Source organism: Brachyhypopomus gauderio, unplaced genomic scaffold, assembly GCF_052324685.1.
Source record: "Brachyhypopomus gauderio isolate BG-103 unplaced genomic scaffold, BGAUD_0.2 sc43, whole genome shotgun sequence".
Lineage (NCBI taxonomy): Eukaryota > Metazoa > Chordata > Actinopteri > Gymnotiformes > Hypopomidae > Brachyhypopomus > Brachyhypopomus gauderio.
The window spans coordinates 3,174,411-3,202,184 of record NW_027506869.1 but is presented as its reverse complement, the minus strand read 5'-3'; the positions used below and the strand labels follow the sequence as shown (position 1 = coordinate 3,202,184).

At 47.1% G+C, this 27,774-nt stretch overlaps 1 protein-coding gene across 3 annotated transcripts in view; it reads left to right on the top strand.

Moving 5' to 3' along the window:
* mdga1 (MAM domain containing glycosylphosphatidylinositol anchor 1) overlaps positions 1-27,774 on the top strand; it is a 184,558-nt gene that overhangs the window by 72,969 nt on the left and 83,815 nt on the right. For all 3 annotated transcript variants that reach the window (XM_076985745.1, XM_076985743.1, XM_076985744.1), the window contains 2 exons: positions 18,040-18,236; positions 19,252-19,384. In XM_076985745.1, coding sequence (XP_076841860.1) covers positions 18,040-18,236; positions 19,252-19,384 — 330 coding nt within the window. The remainder of the gene's footprint in view (positions 1-18,039; positions 18,237-19,251; positions 19,385-27,774) is intronic.

Genomic DNA, 27,774 nt, shown 5'->3' with positions numbered 1-27,774 from the left:
TCAGGATCAGAGTTACAGTAGCAACGTTTGAACCACAGTACGTCTACAGTCCATCTAGAGTCATCTAGGGTCTCCTTTTAGACTACATCCTGCTGACTCCACATAAAAACATTATTTAATGCTTAGAAATGTAAGGAGGCGTGTCTTAAAGGTCAAAGTTCAGATGGGCCAGTCATAGCTCTCCCTCATTTCATGAAGCACTCTAAATTAAAGTACTTACATTCCCATCTCATTACAGCCAATCAAAACAATCTTAACTGCTGCAGGGGGAGCTTCACTCTTCTTCACAAGCCTTAAATAGATTCTGCAGCTTTGCAGACTATGTTGTCCTCCGAAATGTTGGGATTTTGTGAAAAGATCACTGCCCTGTCACTGACCTTTAGGGTGCAGGCGGTTTCCCAGTGTGCACTGCGGTCTCATGGCAGGACTCACGGGTGCCTATTGATCACCCTGCTGGTCTGCACATGGGGGTATGGGGGTGGTTCTGGGGGGTATGGGGTGGTTCTGGGGGGTACGGGGGTGGTTCTGGGTGGTTCTGGCTGTGTCTTAAATGTCCACTCACTTACTTACTCACTAAACGCCTTATAGACAGTTCCATATCGAATGTTGCGTAGGATATCTGTAAGGCAGCCAGAGGAAGGAACACCCTCTTCTGCCAGAAAGATGTAGTTGTGACTTTTCATCACATGAGAACCATCCTCATCATCAATGAGCAGACTGATCTCAACACACGGAAGTACACCAGTTTAGAGACGTTATCTGGCTTCAGACGATTTCAGTAATACCAGTAATACCAGTAATACTCCAGTAATACCAGTAGTACTTTAGTAATACTTCAGTAACACCAGTAATACTTCAGTAATACCAGTAATACTTCAGTACCACCATTAATACTTCAGTAACACCAGTAATACTTCAGTAATACCAGTAATACTTCAGTAACACCTTTAATACTTCAGTAACACCAGTAATATCTAGCTGTACAGCTACATACATGTTCACATTTTATCTATAAAAACTACTGAGTGAAATATTGTAATGCTTATTTTTTTAATTTCTTCAAAATGAGGTCAACATGTATATTATACTGGCAGTCCTACTAAATACAGTACTGACAGCCATAAATACAGCCATCAGAAACCACTATGCACTGTGGTACCTGTACCTGTAGGCAGTGTACAATGGTTGATCACTACACTTATGGTGGACTATGGGTAACAATATAGTGAACTACTGTATATAGAGAATCTGAACTGTTCAGTGAGAATTTAAACAGCGGTACAAAATGGCTGACATGTTAAGTAGAACACTAAAAAGTAAGTAGGGAAAGTAGGGTGTGATTTGAGACGCAGCAGGGGTGCCAAAGAGACTGTGTCTTTCTGGAGCAAATTAGGGAGCATTCATCATTGCAGTGCATCATGGGAGGTTGTAGATGTCAAAACCGAGAAGCCATGTTGTGTAGTAGGAAGTGACCATCTGCATAAATATGTCAATAACATATATTGTGTTATTATCCTGATTATTATTGTTGTTAGTTGCAGTAGTACTAATATTTGTATATGTACGACAGTACATTCTGCTCCCTTATACATTGCTACATAGTTTGGCACAGTAATCGCAGGAAGAAAGATATTATTGACCTAATGTAAAAATGTAAAAACCATGTGTAAAAACCACGTGTAAAAAACATCCGTAAAACCCATCCGTAAAAAATCACACATGTAACTGAACCAGTTTACGTAAAACGCCTGGTTCTAAAGCCCGCCGTAAGTGTCTGCTCCAGGTGGCAATTTAACAGAATTGATTTTATCGATAGTATTTATGTTGAGTCACCTAATTGGCTATCCTGTGTCTTGTTTACAGTCAGTTACCGTCACCTTTGAAAGATGAAAGGTAGAGACAGACAGGACTGACCTATACCCCAGTGGTAGGAGTTTGCTGCACTACCAACCACGGCCATTTGGGGGCAGCAGTGTGTGGACAGAGCTGGCTAGCGAGATTCATATGGCGCGTGGAGAGCAGGTGCAGTGTGAGTGTGAGGCGGTGGACTCACCTGCGTCTCCAGGACACGCCGCTCACGGCCCGTGGTGCATGTATGCGGAGAAAAGAGTTTAAATATTTATCGCTACTCCCAAGGTGTGTGCGGTGGGCTCTCACTCTCGGTCTGCTCACTGAGTCTTCACCTGTCTGGCCACCTGTTTCCATTTTTGACCACATCCCCCCAACACCCCCCCACCCGCCATCCTGTGGGGTTAATGGAGGATCTTCAGTGTCGAGAGAGAATTCAGAGTGGCAGTTGAAACAGGGATGGTAGAGACGCCCAGTAGCTCAGCGCAGTGGGATGCTCTTAAGAAAACCAGCTCGGTCCAGGGTGTGTGTGTGTGTGTGTGTGTGTGTGTGTGTGTGTGTGTGTGTGTGTGTGTGTGTGGGGGGGGGGGGGGGGGGGGGGGGTATGCTGTGCCTGCACTCCTGCACTGACAAATGACATAATGGAGTGGGAGAACATGAGAGAGACATTTTAGGGTCATTGTTGGATTCTCTCTCACACACACACACACACGCACACACACACACACACACACACACACACACACACACACACACACACACACACACACGCACCACGCACACACACATACACACACACAAACACACACACATACACACACACACACACTCACACACATACACACACACACACACACACACGCACCACGCACACACACATACACACACACAAACACACACACATACATACACACACACTCACACACATACACACACACACACACACACACACACACACACACACACACACACACACACACACGCACACACACAGTATTTCTCCTTGTGCTGTTCTTACATCTCTGCCTGAGTCTATCCCTCTGCTTATCTTAGAAATAACATCTCACCCCTTGAGTCATTGGACCTCTCTCCAGACTGTTCACAAAGTAGAGGTTAGGGGTTAGGGTTAGGGGTTAGGGGCTAGGTTTAGGGTAACTCCACTCCAGTAATGAGCAGCGTGTGCACATAACACAGGAATGGCTGCTGATTAGGCCACTCTAGCCGCACCCTGGGTTAAGGTTAGGGGTTAAGGGTTAGGGGTTAGGGGTTAGGGGTTAAGGGTTAGGGGTTCTAGCCGCACACTGGGCAGAATGGAGGATTCTGATGGATTGCTGTAAAGGCTAAAAATGTTTTCCTCTCTACACATGCGTGCACACACACACGTCTACCTCTTAGCCACACTGGAAGAAAGTGGGTGAATCGATGTGTCCGTGGGTTAAGTGCTGATAAGATCTTCTCCAGTGTCCTTATGCTGAGCTGGGCTTTATCGGCTGTGTGCTTTCTCCATCCTCCTTCTTGGCCTTTCCTCCCCACTCTGAAGGTTAGGTGACATAACGCGGCACCTAGCCAGCGCTCTGTTTAACCTTTCGCTGTTGTTTAAGGGAGAAAAAATTACTATTTGAGTCTGATTAATCCGGCTGGGTGATCGGGGCACCTTGCCAGTGAGGTGCAGGCCAGCTTTCTCACTGCCTCTCACTCCATCTCCCTGTGTCTCACTCCGTCTCCCTGTGTCTCACTCCGTCTCCCTGTGTCTCACTCCGTCTCCCTGTGTGATCTCAATCCTCTGTCACCTCTCTGACATCCCTGTCCAAACACGCGACAACATAAAGGCAGAAGCTTGTCACCGCGGTCCGGCTGCCACGCTGAGCGGTTCTGGTGTTAGAGGAACTGGCTGGACGGGCTATTTTGGGCTCGCCTTTTTGTAACATTCATGTACTGTATGATTTACTTTTTTTCTGTAAAAAAAAAAAAAAAAAAGATTTCTTATTCAGGCATGAATAATCCTTTTAATCCTGTTTCATGTAATGCCATGTTCACACTGGTGTAGAACATAAGTACATATAGGGTACTGTGGGGCAGTCATGGCCTGGTGGTAGGGAACCGGTCTTGTGACCGGAGGGTCGTGGGTTTGATTCCCAGACCTGAGGCCATGACTGAGGTGCCCCCCGGACGCCGGACTAGGGCTGCCCACCGCTCTGGGCACGTGTGGTCCACAGCCCCCTAGTAATCACTAGTGTGTGTGTGTGTGTGTGTGTGTGTGTGTGTGTGTGTGTGTTCTAACTGCACAGATGGGTGAAAAGCGAAGGACAAATTTCGATTGCGGTGAAAAAATCACAATTGACAAAATATGGCACACATTTTGTGGTATGATCCCATCATTAAGAATAAGGTTTGGGTTGTGTGAGTTCTCGTTCTTTGTTCAATTGTGGCTCCAGTTTGCCCCCCAGCCCAGGAGCATCTGAATGTTCCCTCTGGTCTTCAACACAACGCTCATCGCTCTGCCCGACACTGTTCCTCATGACTTTAAATGTGTAGTCCAGGTGAAGCCCGTTACACCATGAATGGGACTACGTTTCCCAGCGTACCTTTGGGAAGCACTCTGACAAGCAGAGGCTGCCTGATATTCTTTTATGGTGTGACGCTTTTTTCATTGTCCCAGTATTGTTCATCCCAGAGGTGCCGCCCCTGTCAACGAGAGTCATCGTCACCAAACTCTTACAGTGACATTTTAGGCCATCTTAACACACACAGAGCGGACAGAAAGAGAGAGAGAGAGACGTGGTGAGACATGAGATAGAAAGAGAAGAGCCTGTGGTGTAGAGGACACACACACACACACACACACACACACACACACACACACACACACACAGAGTAAAGGAGTTAGTATTGCTCATAGTCACTGGGCTTGGAGCACAGCCACTAGTTGTAGAAGCCAAACCCAGAAATGGAAGTGCAAATAGAAGAATGAACCTGAGGGTTTTGTGAGGTGCTGTTGCTTATCTGCTTACTCAGCCTTTCTCTCTCTCTCTCTCTCTCTCTCTCTCTCTCTCTATTTGTGTGAGTGTGTTTGTTTGTGTTTATTTCTGTGAACACCCACAAGATTTCTTTGCCAAATGTGCTAAAGCTACACACACTGAAGAACTAGTTTAGAATTCACACAAACTCACCACTCCATGGGAACCATAGTTCTGAACTACAGTTGGCTACTCCAGGATTTAGTCCATTATGAAACCCAGACTAGAAACCTTCCTGCCTGTGTCATTCTCAGACAGTGTCTCATAGTTCCTGTGGACCTGATGGACACAGCGTCCTTACGGTGCGTTTGAACTGAGTTTATAACTTCAGGATGTGAGATCTGGACTCCTGGATCTTCCTCCTCGTGTGTCTTGTAGAAGCAGTAAGGTGAAGTGCATGTTCTCCTGATCTACTCGATGGCGTGTAGAACAGAGCCGTCCTTGCTCGGGCTCCAGGAGGGTGGGGATCACCCGTGTGTTTGTTCCCACTCAGAGAAGCTCAGTGCTGGGCATGCATCATGAGTCCTGGGCCCCCGGCATCACCGAGCTCCAGATGAAAAATGAAAGACCTCCACTTCCTGAACAGGGTTCTGTTTTTTTCAATTTGTGTGGGGAAAAAAACACCACTGGACTACTGATTCCCATAGCTGCGCACGCACACACACACACACACACACACACACACACACACACACACACACACACACAAACATACATGTAGATGCACGCACACACACACACACACACACACAAACATACATGTAGATGCACGCACACACAATTCTGAATGCCCACGTTTTGATTTATACATACCTGATGATTGCGGATCATTTTAAATGCTTAATATTCATAAATATATTGATAATAAACACAATAAGCACAGTGCAATGTTCTATTGTTTCAGCAACTCTGCACTTGACTAAACCATTATGATAATATTTGACTAGTCAATCAGTCGATCAATACTTCCATTTAATCAGGCACCAAATTAAAACTGAACACAGAAGCACTGTTTATCCTAATCAAAGGATTTTATTTATAAACAGATACGATATAGCACGGATGTGTAATAATGTAGAGTACATTTTCAGCCCTCGGTAGTGATGTGGTGATGATACTACTGCCTGTGGTGTTGGTCTTATTGACTACCCCAGTGCCACTGAAGACGGTGTATCATTTTCTTGTCATTAAAAATATTGGCCACATTAGAAAGTGAACCACAAAGATAAAATCTAAAATCAGATCCTCTGGACAGAATATGAATGATCTTGGCCTGAAATGTCCTGTGTGAAAATTAACTCTAAATATGTTTTCGGCAAACCAATCAGACACCAAGCAGACAAAGTGCAGAAAACATCTCAGATACGTCCACAGGAAGGAAAACGTCTCCAATGAAAGAGCAGGGATTGAAAACAGAGAGACTGTGGGAGGTCAACACCAAAGTCGTCCCCATGGTGACAGGGGGCATGGGGCTGTGATCCCTAAGCTGGAGGAGTGGCTCCAACACATGACATCATCAATCTCAGTCCAGAAGGGCGTGATCTTAGGAACATCAAAAATACTGTCACACCCTGTAACACCCAGACCTCTGGTAGAAGGGCCCAGTAGAGGAGAAATAAGATACTCTATGTCCAGGACCAGAGGGGTTGTTTTCATTTAGTTTCAGTGTGGTTGGAGGAGCCAACAGAATTTATTTTTCTGTGCTCATTAGCAACCAAGACGCTTCTTAGAGGATTTTTTTATAAGAAAAACAAAGCTGTTATGTAAACAAACCCCAGTTTAAAGAAGAGATCCTGCCCCACAAATCTGTGGATGATGATGGTGTTTCATTGATCCGAGAGCCTGAACGTGGGTGAGAAGAACAATGTCCAATCACAGCTCTGTTCATGGAGCACATTTTAAAATGATCAAAATCAATATTACAGGCCCGAGAGGAAAACATGAATTAAGTCTCGTCTCATTCAGTAATGATTCACAGTCATGATATTGTAATTAACATATCAAGCCGACCACAGTGACTGTCATCACAATGTTGCATGTGTCTACCGTACTGAATCTTTGTAGCTTAGTCATGCTGCACCAGGTGACTTGGTTTATTCTTTAGTAAACATGAATACACACACACACACACATTCACTAAATCACTTTGGGGCAGATTGGACTCTTTGTCAGTTGATCATCATCATTGTGGAGGCCCAGGGTGTTTTGTGCACTGACATCCTCACTGTGTACTTCACTGCTGTGAAGTTTAACTGTAGGGGGTTCCTATTAATAATGAAAAACTATTATGTTCAAATGCAAATCTGCATGTACTCATGTAGTTCCATTGGTATCATTTTGATAACATATCTGCCTTCCAGTGAGCGCATTTAAGTGACACTAAATATCATGAGCTTTTCTCACATTTTTGGTGCGAAACTGAAAAAAAACTAACAAGTTTTATACCAAATTATTTATTTAAATTTCCACGAGTTGTCCCTGCACACGGTAAATTATTAACACATGCGCATGGCGATATGTTTATTAAATGTCTCGAAACACAAAATCCCAGGACTAACCCCAACACTAACCCTACTTTTGAACACGACATCAACTGTTAAAAACCGACCTAATGATTTATTTTGTGTAAAAAGTGGCAGCAAAGTATATTATGACATTAAATCAATCACAATGTTCATCGTTGTTATGAGAGGTTACTGATGCCACCGGACATACCGAGCTATACTGCCTCCTACTGTTTCAGTTGGTATTGCAGCATGTGTCTCATTACGTCCTGAGGACATGCACAACGTTTGCACCGAAAAAGCCCAGGATATGCGTGGTAGAAATCTGGCACATGTGTGCGTAACTAACAAGTGTACTACAACCATGAGCTATTCCATATCCTGAGAAAGTCAGGCTTGGTGGTAGGGAACTGGTCTTGTGACCGGAGGGTCGTGGGTTCGAGTCCCAGACCTAAGGCCATGACTGAGGTGCCCTTGAGCAAGGCACCTAACCCCAACTGCTCCCCGGGCGCCTGGCTAGGACTGCCCACCGCTCTGGGCACGTGTGATCCACAGCCCCCTAGTAGTCACTAGTGTGTTTGTGTGTGTGTTCTGACTGCACAGATGGGTAAAAAGCGGAGGACAAATTTTGATTGCGGTGAAAAATCACAATTGACAAAAATATGGTAAAAAAAAGAATGGCCAGTTTGCTTTAGGCCCGCCCCCATATTGGAAATCATGAACTTCATTGGTCAGAATTCCTGTCATTTTGCCAGTGCAGAATTCTTCAAAATCTTCAATAAAGGGCCACATATGCACAGTGACAGCAGGGAGTCCCGGCAGCCACACTAATGAGCAGACTGGAGCAGTAACACTTGAGCAGAAATACGTTCAGTAGCAGTACTGCAGGCTACGTTTCAGCTTCAAGGGTGATGGTCTGCAGACCAGCAAAGAATGAGAGTGAAGTCATAGCTGTCCTGTGGAGCTGATAGGTGGTTCTGTTCATCTGCGTGACCCCTGAGGGTTTGAGGTGTGCACCTCCAGCGCAGAGTTGGGTGCCTTCACGTTACAGACCTCGTTTACGTCCGAAAGCGATGCGAGTTTGCGTCGCAAAAGTTGTTAATTGCAGAGGTGACAGACAGCGTAAACCATGTGTATGGTTCACACACCACAGGTTAACGCAGGGTTTCGACACACGGGAGTCCATCACGGTTAGAGTTTCATACGTTGTGTCATATGGAGCTCACGATAATGGATATGAACTCTGTTAGTTTGGTGGTCACTTGGATATTGAGTGTCTGAATATTCCCAGACGGGTCGATAAGCTCGACAAGCAAGAATGTTGGCATAGCAACCAGAAGAACTCCTCTCTGAAAATATAAAAAAAAAGAGAAAGAAATAAATTTAAATAAGAAACAGCTAACAGCACCCATTACACTGGGAGGCCAATTAAGAAAACCTTAGCCTCCAACACCATCTGTAGCTAACAGCTAGAGCCATGCTCTGTGTGTGCAGGGTGGTGTGTGTGTGTGTGTGTGTGTGTGTGTGTGTGTGTGTGTGTGTGTGTGTGTGTGTGTGTGTGTGTGTGTGTGTGTGTGTGTGTGTGTGTGTGTGTGTGTGTGACAAAAGCCAAAAATCTGGGGCAATTAACTGGACCACGTGGAAGGACAAACAATTAAAGTCCTTTGTGCTCTGGCTCTGCTGGGAGTCTGGGTTTGTGGTTCTCTTGTCTCATCCTCTATCCAGGAAGCAGTGACCCAGGAAGTGCTTGTCTGACCCCTGACCGCTTTCCCCACAGCAGTCTGGGCCTGAGCTCTGACTGAGAGCTTTAATAAAAAAAAAAAAAAAACCTCTCTAAGGATTTGGTTGCCGGTCTGTTGTGAAGCTCCAGCAAGCAGGAGGTGGGAGCTTGTGAATCTGTTTACCGCAGAAGTGCAGAGATAGAAATGAGTTGAATACCCTGAGAGTGTTAGAAATGTCCACGACACAGCAAATAAGAAAGCTATCAGTAATAAGAAGGAGCAGAACTGTGTGTTGGTAATAAACCAAAGTCTGTTGACTAGGAGAAATAAATGAAGGTAATAAAGACAGGACTAAAGTCAAGAATTCATCTAAGCCAATTCCACAGAAATCAGTGAAGAAAGTGAACTTGGCCAGCTGATATCACTAAACCGACTTCCATACAGAACACACAATGAAAAGGAAGATGTGTGTACGTATGTGTGTCAGGGTGTGTGTGTATGTGTATGCATGTGAGTAATGTGGTGTGTGTTTGTGAGTGATGGTGTGTGTGTGTGTGTGTATGTGAGTGATGGGCTGTGTGTATGTGTGTGTATATGGTAGCGTTTGGATTTGTGTATGTGTGTGTCAAGATGTAGGTGTGGGGGTGTGTATATGTAAGTGATGGGGTGTGTGTGTGTATGTGAGTGATGGGCTGTGTGTATGTGTGTGATGGTGTGTGTGTGTGTGTGTGTATGATGGTGTGTGTGTGTGTGTGTGTGTGTGTATCAGGGTGTAGGTGTGTGGGTGTGTATATGTGAGTGATAGGGTGTGTGTATGTGTCTGTGTATGTGAATGATGGGGTGTAGGGGTGTGGGTGTATATATGTGAGCGATGGGGTGTGTGTATGTGTGTCTGTGTTGTGTGTGTGTGTGTGTGTGTGTGTCTGTGTATGTGGTGTGTGTGTGTGTGTGAGTGTGTGTGTGTGTGTGTGTGTGTGTGTGTGTGTGTGTGTGTGTGTGTGTGTGTGTGTGTGTGTGTGTGTGTGTGTGATAGTGTGGGTCATGGGTTGTAAGCGGGGAATCGTTGGTTCAGAGTGGAGCGTCTGGACAGGCGGCCATCTTGCCTCTTAATCCATTTCTGTTTTTAACTCCTTGTGTCCTTTTTAGGGGACATTCTGTGTGTGTTCTGTTGATGTGGATATGACAGATATGACAGATCATTTGCCTTTAAATGAGGAGAGAATGTGTGGATGAATAAATTGATGGATATATACAGGTCAGTATTCATTTCTTTCATCCTTCATTCCTGTTCTATTCATTTTATTGGAATAGTCATAAAGCATAAATAATCCGTTAAACCTGACCCCTCAGGCCTAATGGCTGAAAATGTTTACAACCGGGAATATGAGGTAATAAAATCAGCACTCAAATGTCAATGAGGTCATTTCTGTTGACCTCTGACCTTCATCAGCGACCCCCATCTCATGACGAGCGTGGGTTTTTCTGGGCCGTGCTGTATCGGACTTCTGATGCCTCTTGCCCATCGATCCGGTATCTGTTCTCTCTTACATCAGTGCCGATCCATAGTGCCCTCAGCCAGGTGATTCATCTGATCAGAGCCCGTGGGATTCGGGGAGGTGGTGTAGAGACCCGAGTCTGTGGAGCTCTCCGCAATCCTGCCTCCTGCTGCCTGAAGGGATCATTTAAATACGTTATGGATCGGGAGCACATTAGGACACGGAGCTCAGGGCCGCGCTGACTAATTGATAATACCAAACTGCCTCTGTTACCTGGGCGACGCCCGCAGGAACCCCATGAGAGGGCAGAACTGTAAAAGCAGCCACTGTTCCTCACGACGAACATTCTGCTACCTGCACACCTGCCAGCACACGAAATGGAGTAGACCGACCAATGGAGAGAACCAAGCTGGATTATTCCATTTTCTGTAGCGAGGGGGAAGATGGATATATAGAAAGAGGCACAGTGAGGTTCAGGCTGGATGCTGTGGTAACCCGACCGGACCCGGCACTGTACCGCTCCCCCAGATGGCTGACGGGATGCATGCGGGACTCTGCTTGGTGTGCAGCGGGATTTGCACTGTGTGGCTTAAACGATCTTCACATAGAGACCTTCACATGGAGATCTTACACATGGGGACCTTTCACATGGAGACCTTCACATGGAGACCTTCATTTGGAGATATTCTTATGGAGATATTCACATGGAGATCTTTGACATAGAGACCTTTCACATGAAGACCTTCACATGAAGACCTTCATATATGGAGAACTTCACATGGAGACCTTTCACATGGAGACCTTCATATGGAGTTATTCACATGGAGACCTTTCACTTGGAGACCTTCACATAGAGACCTTGTACATGGAGACCTTCACATGGAGACCTTCACACGAAGACCTTTCACATGGAGACCTTCATATGGAGTTATTCACATGGAGACCTTGTACATGGAGACCTTCACATGGAGAACTTCACATGGAGACCTTCATATGGAGTTATTCACATGGAGACCTTGTACATGGAGACCTTCACATGGAGACCTTCCTTATAGCCACTTTAGAACTCTGTCATAAATAACTGACAAACTGTTGGCAGCAGCGTCAGAAACAGGACTGAATCAATATCTGTCCTTCTGTGTACGGAAATGTGTGTGTGTGCACACTTATGCATGTGTATGTGTGTCTGTGTGTTTGTGTGTGATACCATGTTATTCATTTTTTTTTTATTTTAGTCATGTGGCTTTCCAAATATTTACTGTACAAAGTTGCTTTCACACTACACATTACAGACTTTAATATTCAGTTCAGATTAGATCCAGTATATTTTCCCTGACTGTTCACATTTACTATGGTGACGTCTTTCATTGATGTGAATGTGGGTGCTGATGGTAAGACTAACATGTGGACAGACGTCTGTCTGTGAAACGTGACTAAAAAGGATTGAAATGGTCAGATTTTTGTGTTCACAGTGCTTAGAGAATGTCAGATGCATTTCACTCTCACACACACACACACACAATCAGATTACACACATGCATATGCACACAAACACACACACGGACACATACACATGTGCACACCCTCATAAGTTACATACACACATGTGCACATCCTCATAAGTTACACATTTGCCCTGTAATGTACAGTTGTGATCAAATTTATTCAACCCCCACTGAAATAAAGTGTTTTGGCCAGTTTTACATTGATTTTGATCATTTCAGTCATCTTATTTACAATTATATCAAAGAGGCACTTATAAATTAGACAAACATAACATAATATTTATGATGGAATAACCACAAATGTCTTTACTGTGCTCACATCATTATCAGTTTTATTCAACCCCCTAGTGACATTATTTTTTAGTACTTAGTACAACATCCTTTTCCAGTTATGACAGCTTTCAAGCGTGAAGCATAGCTTGACACAAGTGTCTTGCAGCGACCTATGGGTATCTTAGCCCATTCTTCATGGGCAAAAGCCTCCAGTTCAGTCACATTCTTAGGCTTGCGCACTGCAACTGCCTTCTTTAGGTCCCACCAGAGGTTCTCAATTGGATTTAAGTCTGGTGATTGCGATGGCCACTCTAGAATGTTCCAGCCTTTCATGTTCAACCATGCTCTAGTGGACTTGGATGTGTGCTTCGGATCATTGTCCTGTTGGAAGGTCCAACGTCTCCCAAGCCGCAGGTTTGTGACTGACTCCATCACATTTTCCTCCAAGATCTCCTGGTACTGAAGGGAATTCATGGTACCCTGCACACGTTGAAGCTTTCCTGTACCATTAGAAGCAAAACAGCCCCAAAGCATAATTGACCCCCCGCCATGCTTCACAGTAGGCAAGGTGTTCTTTTGTTCATAAGCCTGGTTCTTCCTTCTCCAAACATAGCGCTGGTCCATTGTCCCAAACAGTTCTAATTTAGTTTCATCTGACCACAGTACACTGTTCCAAAACCTTTGTGGCTTGTCCACATGACTTTTGGCATACTGCAGTCGACTTTTCTTGTTCTTTGGAGTCAGCAAGGGGGTGCGTCTGGGCGTTCTGGCATGGAGGTCTTCGTTATGCAGTGCGCGCCTTATTGTCTGAGCTGAAACTTCAGTGCCCACATCTGACAGGTCTTTTTTCAGTTCCTTAGCAGTCACGCAGGGATTTTTCTCCACATTACGCTTCAGGTAGCGCACAGCAGTCGCGGTCAGGATCTTCTTTCTGCCACGACCAGGTAACGTTTCCACTGTGCCCTTTAACTTGAACTTGCGAATGATACTTCCGATAGTGTCTCTTGGAATATTTAACAACTTCGCAATCTTTTTATATCCATTGCCATTCTTGTAAAGAGCAATAACCTCTTCTCTTGTCTTCTGGGACCATTCTCTTGCCTTCACCATGCTTGGAAACACACCAGTAGATGTCTAGAAGGAGCTGAGTATCACAGTCCTTTTAAATCTGCCTAATTGGTGCTTATCATGCTTGATTGCTGCTCGTTGACATCCACAGATGTTTTCAATACCTGATGGAAAACACTGGAATGAACCTCTGTTCTTAGGAGTGGTAGTCGTAAAGGGGTTGAATAATTGTGTCAATGAAGAAATCACAAAAAGGCCATTTAATACTTTATGACAAAAAAAATTTATGCTATCTTAGTTGCATTTAGTTCTTTAACAAGTCCTTGTAAGATTTCATTATGAACACAATTACAAATGTGCACTGAATTCCATAAAACCCTTCGCAGCATTGGGGGTTGAATAAATTTGATCACAACTGTATATGTGATATTATCCATCGCGTGACTCATGCTACACCCTATACCTCTGATTCACGTCTCTGAATGCTAAATGCCTCTAGTCTGATCCAGAATATTAGTCTCCTCGGTTCCGGCTTCGTTTCAGCCTGTCTGTTTCTGCCCTGGTCCTCTGAGAGCCTCAACAAACACCCCCCCAGAGCTGTCTGTTCAGTCTGATTCATGGATAATATGTTTCAGTCATTGTCACCTCTAATAGTGTGGGTTGTGAACCTGCTGTGTGTCGTCCTGTAGTCATGTATACCGTGTGTCTTCCTGCAGTCACGTGTGCCACGTGTCTTCCTGCAGTCACATATGTTGTCCTGCAATCACGTGTGCCGTGTGTCTCCCTGCAATCACGTGTGCCGTGTGTCTTCCTGCAGTCACGTGTGTCTTCCTGCAGTCACGTGTCTCTTCCTGTAGTCACGTGTGTTGTCCTGCAGTCACGTGTGCCATGTGTTGCCCTGCAGTCACGTGTGCCATGTGTTGTCCTGCAGTCACGTGTGCCATGTGTCGTCCAGCAGTCTCGTGTGTCTTCCTGCAGTCACGTGTGTCGTCCTGCAGTCATGTGTGTCGTCCTGCAGTCACGTGTGCCGTATGTCGTCCTGCAGTCACGTGTGTTGTCCTGCAGTCACGTGTGTCTTCCTGCAGTCACGTGTGTCGTCCTGCAGTCACGTGTGTTGTCCTGCAGTCACATGTGCCGTGTGTTGTCCTGCAGTCACGTGTGCCGTGTGTCTTCCTGCAGTCACATGTGCCGTCTTGCAGTCACGTCTGTTGTCCTGCAGTCACGTGTGTCGCCCTACAGTCACATGTGCCGTGTGTTGTCCTGCAGTCACGTGTGCCGTGTGTCTTCCTGCAGTCACGTGTGTCGTCCTGCAGTCATGTGTGCCGTGTGTTGTCCTGCAGTCACGTGTGCCGTGTGTTCTTCCTGCAGTCACGTGTGTCGCCCTGCAGTCATGTGTGTCGCCCTGCAGTCACGTGTGCCGTGTGTCTTCCTGCAGTCACGTGTGTCGCCCTGCAGTCATGTGTGTCGTCCTGCAGTCACGTGTGCCGTATGTCGTCCTGCAGTCACGTGTGTCTTTCTGGAGTCACGTGTGTTGTCCTGCAGTCACGTGTGTCTTCCTGCATTCACGTGTGTCGTCCTGCAGTCACGTGTGTTGTCCTACAGTCACATGTGCCGTGTGTTGTCCTGCAGTCACGTGTGCCGTGTGTCTTCCTGCAGTCACGTGTGCCGCTTGCAGTCACGTCTGTTGTCCTGCAGTCACGTGTGTCGCCCTACAGTCACATGTGCCGTGTGTCTTCCTGCAGTCACGTGTGTCGTCCTGCAGTCACGTGTGCCGTGTGTCTTCCTCATAGCTCTCGTGTATGTCTCGTGAACGTGTCATGCTTGCCCCTCGTGTTTTTCACTCACGGTTATTAGCCACACACACACCACACATAGTGAGCCCTCCCCAGACATCCAGGCCTATTAAGGCAGGACTTGTATATTGGAAATCAAAGTGGATTTGGAAATCGAGCTTCCTCCTCTGAGAGCAGAGGACAGTGTTCCACTTTAAGCTAGATTTCACCCTACTCCCTTCACCTGTCTCTCCCTCCACCTGTCTCTCCCTCCACCTGTCTCTCCCTCCACCTGTCTCTCCCTTCACCTGTCTCTCCCTTCACCTGTCCTCTCCCTCCACCTGTCTCACCCTTCACCTGTCTCTCCCTCCACCTGTCTCTCCCTTCACCTGTCTCTCCCTTCACCTGTCTCTCCCTTCACCTGTCTCTCCCTCCACCTGTCTCACCCTTCACCTGTCTCTCCCTCCACCTGTCTCTCCCTCCACCTGTCTCTCCTTCCTGTCTCTCCCTTCCTGTCTCTCCTGTCATGTCTCCCTGTCTTCTGACTTCGAAAATCCTTGTAATTGACCTATGCAGGTATGTTCTAACGTGTGTGTGTGTGTGTGTGTGTGTGGGGGGGGGGGGGGGGGGGGGGGGGGGGGGGGGGGGTGGGGGGGGAGTGTGTGTGCTGATTGTGGATGGATATGTGCTTTGATGTATTCCCATATCACATACTTGTTTGATGACAACGAGACTGATACAATTCAGTTCAATCTTAAATTTCAGTCGGATTCTCTCCTCTAGTTTGTTGGCTATGTATAAAACTGCACACTCATTCACAGAGATTTTACACAGCGTGTGTGTGGATAATCAAACGTGCGAGCAGTGTGACTCGCACAAGTGATGTTGCACAGGTGTGTCCTATCAGAGGAGATTAGTATGAGAGAGTTTTTCTTCTAGTGGATCTTGTAGTGGAGTGATTTAAAACAGAGGCAGTTTTGAGCAGTCTCATTATGGACCATATGCTCCACACAGCTGAGACTGAGATACAGCACCGAGGAGCACGATGGTACACACCTGCAGAGGGTTTGTGATACCGGACCTGTTGACAAGAGTAAGTCCTCCAAGAGACAGGGCGAGTCCTGGTCCCAGTCCTAGTCCAAGTCCTGGTCCTAGTTCTGGACCGCGTCCTGCGTTTGGTTTGAGTTGGAGCATCAGATATCTTCTGCAGTGTCTGGCCCACTGGGGTCCAGTGTCAAGTGAACCAAGTTCACAGACGTCGCCCCAGCAGGGCTGTGGGGAACCACGGGTTGATGTCTACCAGGGAGAGAAGCATCTGTCTGAGCTGCTCCCCGCCAAGCTGGGAGGACCTTCTCACACACACACACACACACACACACACACACACACACACACACACACACACACACACACACACACACACACACACACACACACAAACACGAGCAAGAAGTTGTAGCCCTGCTGGCAGGAGTCGATGCGATTTGCTGAACCTTTGACTCAGGCACAGTGTAAACACACTTACAGTCTGTTAAAGCAGCAGGAGACTGCGGGATGAGTCCGGGTGTTCGTTCGGGCCGCACACTCCTTTCAGATCAAGAACCATGTGGTCTGTTAAAACCAATTAGACGATTGTTCAGACTGGGGTACGTATGCGAGTGGAGGAGATGTACTCCAGAGCACGAGAGTTGGGTGGAGACAGAGACAGACGAGCGTGTTTCCACAGCCAGACAGGAAGGTTTTCATGCACAGCAGAAAGCAGAGGAAGAAGAGAGTAGATTCAACTCAATTCTACTCAATTTAACTCAATTTAACTCAATTTCTCTCTCACCACAAAATATCAGACATACTGATTACTATAAAAACACAGAGTATTTTACACCACAAAACCTGAAAGACACCATGCAGTTTGAAAAGCAGAGCAGGTTATATCATTCGTATTAGACGGGAGTGGGAACAGAACTGTCTGTCATTTTCAAAGCTACGCTTCGCTCGCCAGACAGAGATTCAACATTCGTTCACACAGAATCACATTTAAATCACACGCGCCCACACACACACCTACACTTATCCAAACTCCCACTCACCCACAAGTAAGTACACGTGAGAAGATCACACACACACACAAACACACACGCACACACACACACACACACACACCACACACACACACACACACACACACACACACACACACACACACACACACACACACACAAACACACACACTGTACTGTGAATGGACAAGTTGAAGTGTGAGATTTGTTACTGAAAAACTTCAGGTCAGGCAGCATGTGGGGAGAGATGTGCATGGATCCGATTGGGTCGGCTTTACTTCACAGTGAAACATGATTGGTTAAAGCTGAGATAAAGGACCGATTCCTCTCTGGGGCAGTTCTGAGCACTCTGCTCTTCAGAGGGGCCAAAGGACCCACCAAGCCCATCTGGCGCTGAAAACGTGAACCAGCTGAGCAAAGACAAACGGAAGATCACACAGAGCACAGAAAATGCCGTTTTTAGAAGGCTGTATGATTCTCAGAATGGGATTCTGTTCAGCTTTACGAGCAGTTTGAAAACTCAGCAGGACATGGTGTCAGCGTGAAATGTGTGTCTTACCCGCTTAGCCACACAGACCTGCGTGTGTGTTTGTGTGTGTGTTTGTGTGTATGTGCACACGTTTGTGTGCTCACATGTGTGCGTGTGGTGCATGCAACATCCGTGTGTGTATGTGGGCGCACGTGTGTGCGTGCGCGTATGCATTTCTAGAAGTGTGTGTGTGTGTGTGTGTGTGTGTGTGTGTGTGTGTGTTTTCACGCATGCGTGTGTGTGTTGCAGACCTGGACACGCCCATGCTGACCGTGCACCAGACCATCAGTGACGTGCGGGGGAACTACTACCAGGAGAAGACGGTGTTCTTACGCTGCACCGTCAACTCCAACCCCCCCGCCCGCTTCATCTGGAAACGTGGGAGCATGGCCATCGAGCAGAGTAAAGACAACGGCGTGGACATCTACGAGCCTTTATACACGCAGGTGACTCACGCATGCACACACACACACCCTCTCTCTCCCTCTCTGGGCTGGTTGGTTCGTGTCAGTCTCCTCTGATGTCATTCTAAAGATCTGCTTCAGTTAATGTTTCAGAGTCTCCACACTCCGAACCCCTGGGATGTCTGAATACACCCTGCTGGTGTTGCTAAAATATCCCTTCCATCTTTTAGTCGGGCATGATGAACAGGTTTCATTCCCAGTCGTGGCAGCTACCACTCACCCTCGTGTCAGTGATACAGCCTGCGTGTACTTCTCGAGTACGTCTACGTACGGAGAGGAGAGGGGAGGAGAGGAGAGGAGAGGGGAGGAGAGGGGAGGGGAGGAGAGGGGAGGAGAGGAGAGGAGAGGAAAAGGGAGAAGAGGAGAGGAGAGGGGAGGAGAGGGGAGGGGAGGGGAGGAGAGGAGAGGAGAGGAGAGGAGAGGGGAGGAGAGGAGAGGAGAGGGGAGGAGAGGAGAGGAGAGGGGAGGAGAGGAGAGGAGAGGGGAGGGGCACTAGAACTGTTGGCTGTGTAGTACATCATTCTAATGACACTGACTTATATCACCCATGTACACTGTGAAAGAACACAGGGATTTGATATTCATAAAATCTTTAAGTACCTCTCTCTCTCTCTCTCTCTCTCACTCTCACTCTCTCTCTCTCTCTCTCTCTCTCACTCTCTCTCTCTCTCTCTCTCACTCTCTCTCTCTCTCTCACTCTCTCTCTCTCTCTCTCTCTCTCTATGTCTATCTCTCCATCTCTCTACGTCTACATGTCTGTCTGACTCTCCCTCTCTGTAACCCTCCTGCTCTATTTCCGTAACCATACTTCAACACAAAGGATCTCCTCTTCCTCCTCTTGGTTCTGTCTAATTAAGGTCACGTTGGGAGAATGAGAGAAAGTTGGGGAGTCATACATGTATAGTAAAGTTTACAAAGTGCACTTACACTTAAATGTGATCTGGTGTGTGTGTGTGTGTGTGTGTGTGTGTGTGTGTGTGTGTGTGTGTGTTTACAGGGTGAAACTAAGGTCTTAAAGCTGAAGAACCTGCGTCCACAGGACTTTGCTGACTACACCTGCCAGGTGTCTGTTCGCAACGTCTGTGATATACCAGACACCTCAGTTACCTTCACATTGACTAATGCCACCAGTGAGTTCAACTTTAGTTCTCTCTCTCTCTCTCTCTCTCTCTCTCTCTCTCTATCTCCTTCTCTCTTTTTGAAATACACAAGGAATTGCTGGCTACCGATGGCTAACTGGACACCTGTCTACCATTACGTTTGATGAGACTGTATATCTAAACCCACCAGCCAGAACTGAGGACCCAGTGGGGCGTCAGCTTATCAAAATCTTACATTACTGCGGAACATAAAAATGCTAATTGGCTGCAGTAGAAAATGGCAACATTTGATTGGTCAGCAAGGCCACTGGGTGTGTGGCCTCTTGGCCCTGTGTCTGTGTGTCCGTCTGTGTCTGTGTGTCTGTCTGTCCCTGTGTCTGTGTGTCCGTGTTCTCTCTGAGATGGTGAACAGTGTGTTGTGGAGGACGGTGTGTTAAGTAGGACAGTTGTGCCCTCCTGTGAAGTGGCCTCAATACACAAAAATGGTGGACTGGGAGATTCTCACAAGATAATAACGAGAAGAACAGGATGGCTGTCCTCCTCAAAATATAATTTCTAGCTCTCTTGGTGATATGCATGCACACACTTGCGACATGTCCACACACATTTGTCTGTATCTGGAATAGTTCACATCTCTAAATAGCTCAGTGTTCCTACATGAGTGATACTTTCTAATGTAAACTGAGTGTAGGAGAAGCAAAACAACTTTTCAAATCTAATCTACTATTCAAAACTACTCAAAAACACTCAAAACCATTCAAATCCACTCAGATGACAAACACACTTGTTCCTTTCGTGTTTTCGTGTTTTGCCATATTCCCTCATTTATTTCTGACTGATCTCTCATTCTTCATTATTCCGAGATGAAGGTTTCAATGGTACCTACCTCTGGCTCACGTGAGCCTGTGAGGTTCTACTGAACCAGCACTCGATCCAACACTCGAACCAACACCTGCTCGAACAATCTTAGCCATCCTGTTTCCCAGTTTCAGTTGCCGTTTGTAGCTAGTAACCTGCATCCACAATGCTGTGTTGTGTGAATTAGCGTGGTCACAAAACGATACAACAGGAAGTTTTATTTAGAAACAGGGCAACGATGGGCCCTGAATTCTTGAGTTGCCGGCTGGGAACATCACAGACACCGTCTGGGTTTTCCTACGCATCCATTTCAGCCCCTTGTTGATGGTGTCATGGCTACGTTCCAGTAGGAAGTACGCACAGAGAAATTGTGTTAGTGGGCTAATCTGGGAGAGGGCCCGGCCCAGCAGGGGTGGGTTAGGACTCCTCCTGCAGGCCGGAGGACTTTGTGTGGACCACCTGTCAGTAGATACCCTGGTCACACCCCCTAGTGTTGAGATGCCCTGGTCACACCCCCTAGTGTTGAGATGCCCTGGTCACGCCCCCTAGTGTTGAGATGCCCTGGTCACGCCCCCTAGTGTTGAGACGCCCTGGTTATGCCCCCTCGTGTTGAGATGCCCTGGTCACGCCCCCTAGTGTTGAGATGCCCTGGTCACGCCCCCTAGTGTTGAGACGCCCTGGTTATGCCCCCTCGTGTTGAGATGCCCTGGTCACATCCCCTAGTGTTGAGATGCCCTGGTCACACTCCCTAGTGTTGAGATGCCCTGGTCACACTCCCTAGTGTTGAGACGCCCTGGTCACACCCCCTAGTGTTGAGATGCCCTGGTCATGCTCCCTCGTGTTGAGATGCCCTGGTCACACCCCCTAGTGTTGAGACGCCCTGGTCACGCCCCCTAGTGTTGAGACGCCCTGGTCACACCCCCTAGTGTTGAGATGCCCTGGTCACGCCCCCTAGTGTTGAGATGCCCTGGTCACGCCCCCTAGTGTTGAGACGCCCTGGTCACACCCCCTAGTGTTGAGATGCCCTGGTCATGCTCCCTCGTGTTGAGATGCCCTGGTCACACCCCCTAGTGTTGAGATGCCCTGGTCACACTCCCTAGTGTTGAGACGCCCTGGTCACACCCCCTAGTGTTGAGATGCCCTGGTCATGCTCCCTCGTGTTGAGATGCCCTGGTCACACCCCCTAGTGTTGAGACGCCCTGGTCACACCCCCTAGTGTTGAGACGCCCTGGTCATGCCCCCTCGTGTTGAGATGCCCTGGTCACACCCCCTAGTGTTGAGATGCCCTGGCCACGCCCCCTAGTGTTGAGATGCCCTGGTCACGCCCCCTCGTGTTGAGACGCCCTGGTGATGAAGCTCAGTTTGGGACGTTCTGAGCAGCTGTGTTTGGAGAAGAACGTTCAGCACCATGTGACCCAGCTGTGGTGAGAATGTCATCGCTGTGATGACATCACACATCACACACAGGTTGAAAACATGTTTGACACACTGACAACTGACAACACCATTGTGGTCATGTGGTCATGACCATTGTGGTCATGAGTGGTCAATGCAGGGATGTGGAGATATCTAGGAAGCTACACCATGCAGGTGGCAGTGACGTAGTGGTGATGGAGCCCTGCAGAGGCTGAGTTTCTGGGTACACTCCTCCCTGCCCTGATCTCACTGACAGGCAGTAGAGGGCATCGCTGTGGCAACGAGTCACCAGGGAAACGGAGACACCACACCTGTGACCTGGACCTTCATGCTTACCAACGTCGGGGCTCTGCAGCAGACTGGAACACTGGGGTGTTTAGGACCCAGCAGGGCTCAGGGAAGACAACGACACATGTTCTCGAGGCCCCTCCCATCGCACGGCCAGAGGGGCGGGGTCTCGCACTTCTGGGAGGCATCGACACGTGCCTGTGAGTGTCTGAACGTAAATTTGTGGTCTGAGAATACAGAGAGTGACAGTGAGTTTTCTGAAGTTCTATAGTTTTGGTACATAATGTATATATTTTAATAACTCCCTGTTGCTTGTCAATGTATATACAGACTGCACTTTCTCAGTGTGCTTTTGGTGGTCTGTATAGCGTGGATCTGTGAGAGCTATGAAAAGACTATTATGCTCATGAAATCTCTTCAAATGCTACAATTCACAGAAAGACAGAAGACGGTACAGTGGAGACTGTGTGGAAGGAGGTCAACCTTTATTTATCCGTTAAATATCAGGACATGGAACTCTACTGTCATTGTGTTGACAAAAACCATGTCTACCATCATCATAAAACACACACACACACACACACACACACACACACACACACACACACACACACACACACACACACACACACACACACACACACACACACACACACATATTCAAGCATGTGCATGAACACACACACATACACACATACATGCATGCGTAGACATACACATGTGCACACACACAAGCACACACAGATCCACCAATGCACAAATGCGTGCGCACACACACATACACGCACACACTTCTGAAACCCTTCTCCATATTGACTAAATCCATAGTGAAACTGAACCTATGAAGTTATACCCTTCAGATACCCTCTTACCAGCATAAATTCCCCTGCACACACACACACACACACACACACACACACACACACACACACACACACACACACACACACACACACACACACACACACACACACACACACACACACACTCACACACCTTGTGCTAGTATGCCTTGGGGAGCAAAAATCATCTTAAAATCAAATTGGACTTTGTTTTCTCTTTTGCATGATGGCACATTGTGGTACCAGTACCAGAGCACACTGTGGTACCAGGACACACTGTGGTACCAGGGCATACTGTGGTACCAGTACTTGTGGTCCTGCCCGCCATAAAGATCCTTTTATTCGGCTGACAACAGGGAAGGGACAGCCGGACGTCCCGATGGGCACGGGGGCCTTTCACTCGTCTGGCAAAGTTCGAGGACGAATGTTCAGAGCTTGGGGGGTTCGCTACTTTTTGGGCAGACCAAAGTACCTGGGTGCCTGGGAACCATCCGAGCATGTGCAGTCAGAACCACAGTAGGACGCCACAGACGGACCAAACCGCCTGTGTTTTGAAGCTCGGTCTCAAACCGTAACGTGGCTCCGAACCGATCGTCCTAACTGTCGGTTCTCCGCGTGCTTTGCCACGTTGGTGGGAGCTTTGAGGAAACAGGGGTGTCAGCTGTCTTCTTCCATCTGTGTTATTATTTCATGACTCCTGGCCCAGGCGAGGCTTTGAGGTTTTAGCATGGCCGGGAGAGTCGTGTACTCCCTCGCTCTCTCTCTCTCTTTCTCTCTCCCTCTATCCTTTCAGGATCTGGCAAGGTTCCAGCTGCGTGAGTCTCTTTTCTCACAAAAGAGATGGAGTGATTATTATCTGATGAGAGTAATGAGAATGCAGAAGAGAGCAACATATGAGATATGAGGCTGATGGGGCGGGGGTGAACGTCTCGTAGATGGAGGACGAGGGAGGAAGAACTTCACCTCGATACTATCAGAGATGATCCACATGGAGAGGGAGAAGGGAGCGTGTGAGAGAGAGAGAGAGGAGTGGAAGAGACAGGAAGGAAATGAAGAGGATGAACTAAAGCAGAGAGAGGGAGAGAGAGAGAAGGGGAGGTGATAGGCAAGAAGGAGAGAGAGAGAGAAGGAGAGAGGGTGAGAGAGAGAGGGAGAGAGAGAGAGAGAGAGACAGGCAGACACAGAGAGAGACAGACAAAGAGAGAGGGGGAGAGAGAGAGTGAGAGACAGAGAGAGAGGGAGAAAGGTAGAGGGGTATTGGGAATGATGGAGGTATATTCCCCTCCAGTGGCTGGTCGATACAGCTCTCTGACTACACTCCATCAATACTGGACCACATTTACACTGCAATCAACACACACACTCTCTCACACACACACACAATCACGCACATACACACACACACACACACACACACTCACACACACACAATCAAGCACATACACACACACACACACACATGCATGCACACACACAAACACTCATGCATGCACACACACACACAATCACGCACATACACACACACACACACACTCACACATGCACACACACACACACACACTCACGCACATACACACACACACGCACACACACACACACACACACACACACACACACACACAGAGCTCTGGCTGAAAATCTAGAGGCACATCTGTGTTTCTCCCTCTGTCATAACTAGACCTCCTCTTAGACCTGCCTCTGTCAAAATTAGACCTCCTCTTAGACCTGCCTCTGTCAGAACTAGACCTCCTCTTAGACCCGCCTGTCAGAACTAGACCTCCTCTTAGACCTGCCTCTGTCAGAACTAGACCTGCCTCTGTCAGAACTAGACCTCCTCTTAGACCCGCCTGTCAGAACTAGACCTCCTCTTAGACCTGCCTCTGTCAGAACTAGACCTCCTCTTAGACCCGCCTCAGTCAGAACTAGACCTCCTTTTAGATCTACCTCTGTCAGAACTAGACCTGCCTCTGTCAGAACTAGACCTCAAAATCTTTTTTTTTTTTTTGTATCTTTTAAATTTTGTGAAAGGCTAGACACTGTGCAGCACCATGAGTGTTTCCCTGTGCAGTGTGTGTTGGTACATGTGCACACGGCTGTTTGTGAGTGTGTGTGCTTGTCTGCTGATGGATTTGTAGGTCTGTGTCAGAGGGATATACAGACAGTTTTTCCATCTGTTCTTGTGTCATGAATGGATTTAAGATTAGATTCTTCCACAAGTGGATCAGGCCGTGGGTAGCCACGCACACACACACACACACACACACACACACACACACACACACACACACACACACACACAATTATGGATGATTCACATGGAGGACACACACACAAAACAATCAAACACACATAAATGGGCATAACACACACACATACAAGACAAAATGTGATTGATTTTTATATCATAATCCTCACACGGCTTGAAGGCTTGTCCTGCCCATCAGACATGCTTCAGCTATGACCGCTTACCTCCTCACACACTCCCCAACACACACACACACACACACACACACACACACACACACACACACACACACACACCCCAACAGCCCGGCGAATCAACCAAGTCAAGTTCAATAAACAATTTCAACACAACATTATAATCATTACTTTGGACCCTGGCAAACCCGGCTAGTTATCTTCAGCATGTCTTAGACACAGACATCTCGCAGATAAGGATTCCGCCAGCAGTCGTTAATAAACTCTTAACGCTTCGATGATTTCTGTCTACTATATCTACTTGAAATCTTGCTAGATAAAAAAAGTCCATCTGAAATGGGGTGATCAATGCCCTGATGAAATCGTTTCCCTCTGGCGTAGCCCGGGAGATGAGGACGGGGGAGGGGTAAACACCGGCGGGTTACGCTAAGCTAATGGAGCTTCCAGGAGGTTTTTCACACAGCACTTTCCACCTGACCTGTTCAGAGCGGTCTGACTGAAAACACATCAGTAATATGGGGTTTTGTAATTAATCGATGAATAAACCTCCAGTGTCCATTTTCAGATTGTGTTGCTTTTTATGCCAAGTCTAAATGAAGCCCGTCATAGAGCGGTCTTGAGGTCTTCTCCTGAAAGGAGTCACAGTGGCTTCAAACACAGATACTAGGCCATTAGCAGCATCGAGTGAAAGATCTCGACAAAGAGCATTTTGTCATTGTACTGACGTTCAAAGGGAACTTTAGAACAGCCATAGGGTAAGCTAGAAAGTCATAATATGATCATTAATATATAAATTATAGTTTGAGTGTATGTTGTGTGTAGGTTGTGTCCATTAAGTTTTGTCTGATGTGCGTAGTTCTTGGGTTGTGTTTCCTGGGTACGTTGCGTGGTCTGGGTTGTGTTTCCTGGATACGTTGCATGGTCTGGGTTGTGTTTCCTGGGTACGTTGCATGGTCTGGGTTGTGTTTCCTGGGTACGTTGCGTGGTCTGGGTTGTGTTTCCTGGATACGTTGCATGGTCTGGGTTGTGTTTCCTGGGTATGTTGCGTGGTCTGGGTTGTGTTTCCTGGGTGCGTTGTGTGGTTGGTGTTGTGTTTCCTGGGTACATTGTGTGGTTGGTGTTGTGTTTCCTGGGTACATTTTGTGGTCTCTGTGTGTATTGATGGTGTTTGAAAAGATTCTGTTGTGTACAGACTTAGTCAGTACTGGCAGTTGAGTGTCTGAAGGGAATTAATTGTACTGTATTAATTGTACTATATTAATTGTACTGTATTATTGTCAAGGTTGCCATGTTCTGTTGTGCTTGTCCAAGACTCACTGTGTCTTGGATTCCTTACTGCATAGAATAGCAATGGTTTATGTCTGTAGGGTGGAGGCTTATGTCTGTAGGTCAGGGGTGCCCACAGTTTTCAGCTTGCGAGCTACTTATAAGATGACCCAGTCATCTTATAAGGGGGGGGGGGACGTAATTTGTTGAGTGGATTGCAGATTGGCTACCGTGAATGTCAATCAAAATACAACCGTCAGTGCAGATGTGCGATTCATCTACTACTATTTTATGTGACGCGATCTACGCACATTCCTTCGCGATCGACCGACACTTCCTTCGCGATCGACCGGTCGATCGCGATCGACGTAATGAGCACCCCTGCTGTAGGTGGAGGTTTATGTCTGTAGGGTGGAGGCTTATGTCTGTAGGTGGAGGTTTATGTCTGTAGGGTGGAGGTCTATGTCTGTGGGGTGGAGGCTTATGTTTGTAGGGTGGAGGTTTATGACTGTAGGGTGGAGGCTTATGTCAGTAGGGTGGAGGCCTATGTCTGTAGGGTGGAGGCTTATGTCTGTAGGGTGGAGGTCTATGCCTGTAGGGTAGAGGCTTATGTCTGTAGGGTGGAGGTCTATGTCTGTAGGGTGGAGGTTTATGTCTGTATGGTGGAGGCTTATGTCTGTAGGGTGGACGTGTATGTCTGTAGGGTGGGGGTTTATGCCTGTAGGGTGGAGGTTTATGTCTGTAGGGTGGAGGTTTATGTCAGTAGCATGGAGGTTTATGTCTGTAGGGTGGAGGCTTATGTCTGTAGGGTGGAGGTTTATGACTGTATGGTGGAGGTTTATGTCTGTATGGTGGAGGTTTATGTCTATATGGTGGAGGTTTATGACTGTATGCTGGAGGTTTATGACTGTATGCTGGAGGTTTATGTCTGTATGGTGGAGTTTTATGTCTGTAGGGTGGAGGTTTATGACTGTATAGTGGATTTTTATGTCTGTAGGGTGGAGGTTTATGACTGTATGGTGGAGGTTTATGACTGTAAGGTGGAGGTTTAAGTCTGTAGGGTGGAGGTCTATATGGTGGAGGTTTATGACTGTATGGTGGAGGTTTATGTCTGTATGGTGGAATTTTATGTCTGTAGGGTAAAGGTTTATGTCTGTATGGTGGAATTTTATGTCTGTAGGGTAAAGGTTTATGTCTGTATGGTGGAGGTGTATGACTGTGTCTTGTTCTCTTGGAGAACTCCACCTCCGCCTGAGCTGACAGTACCTGGCTGGTCTCCGTAGCAACAGAGACTTGGAATATTAGATGGTT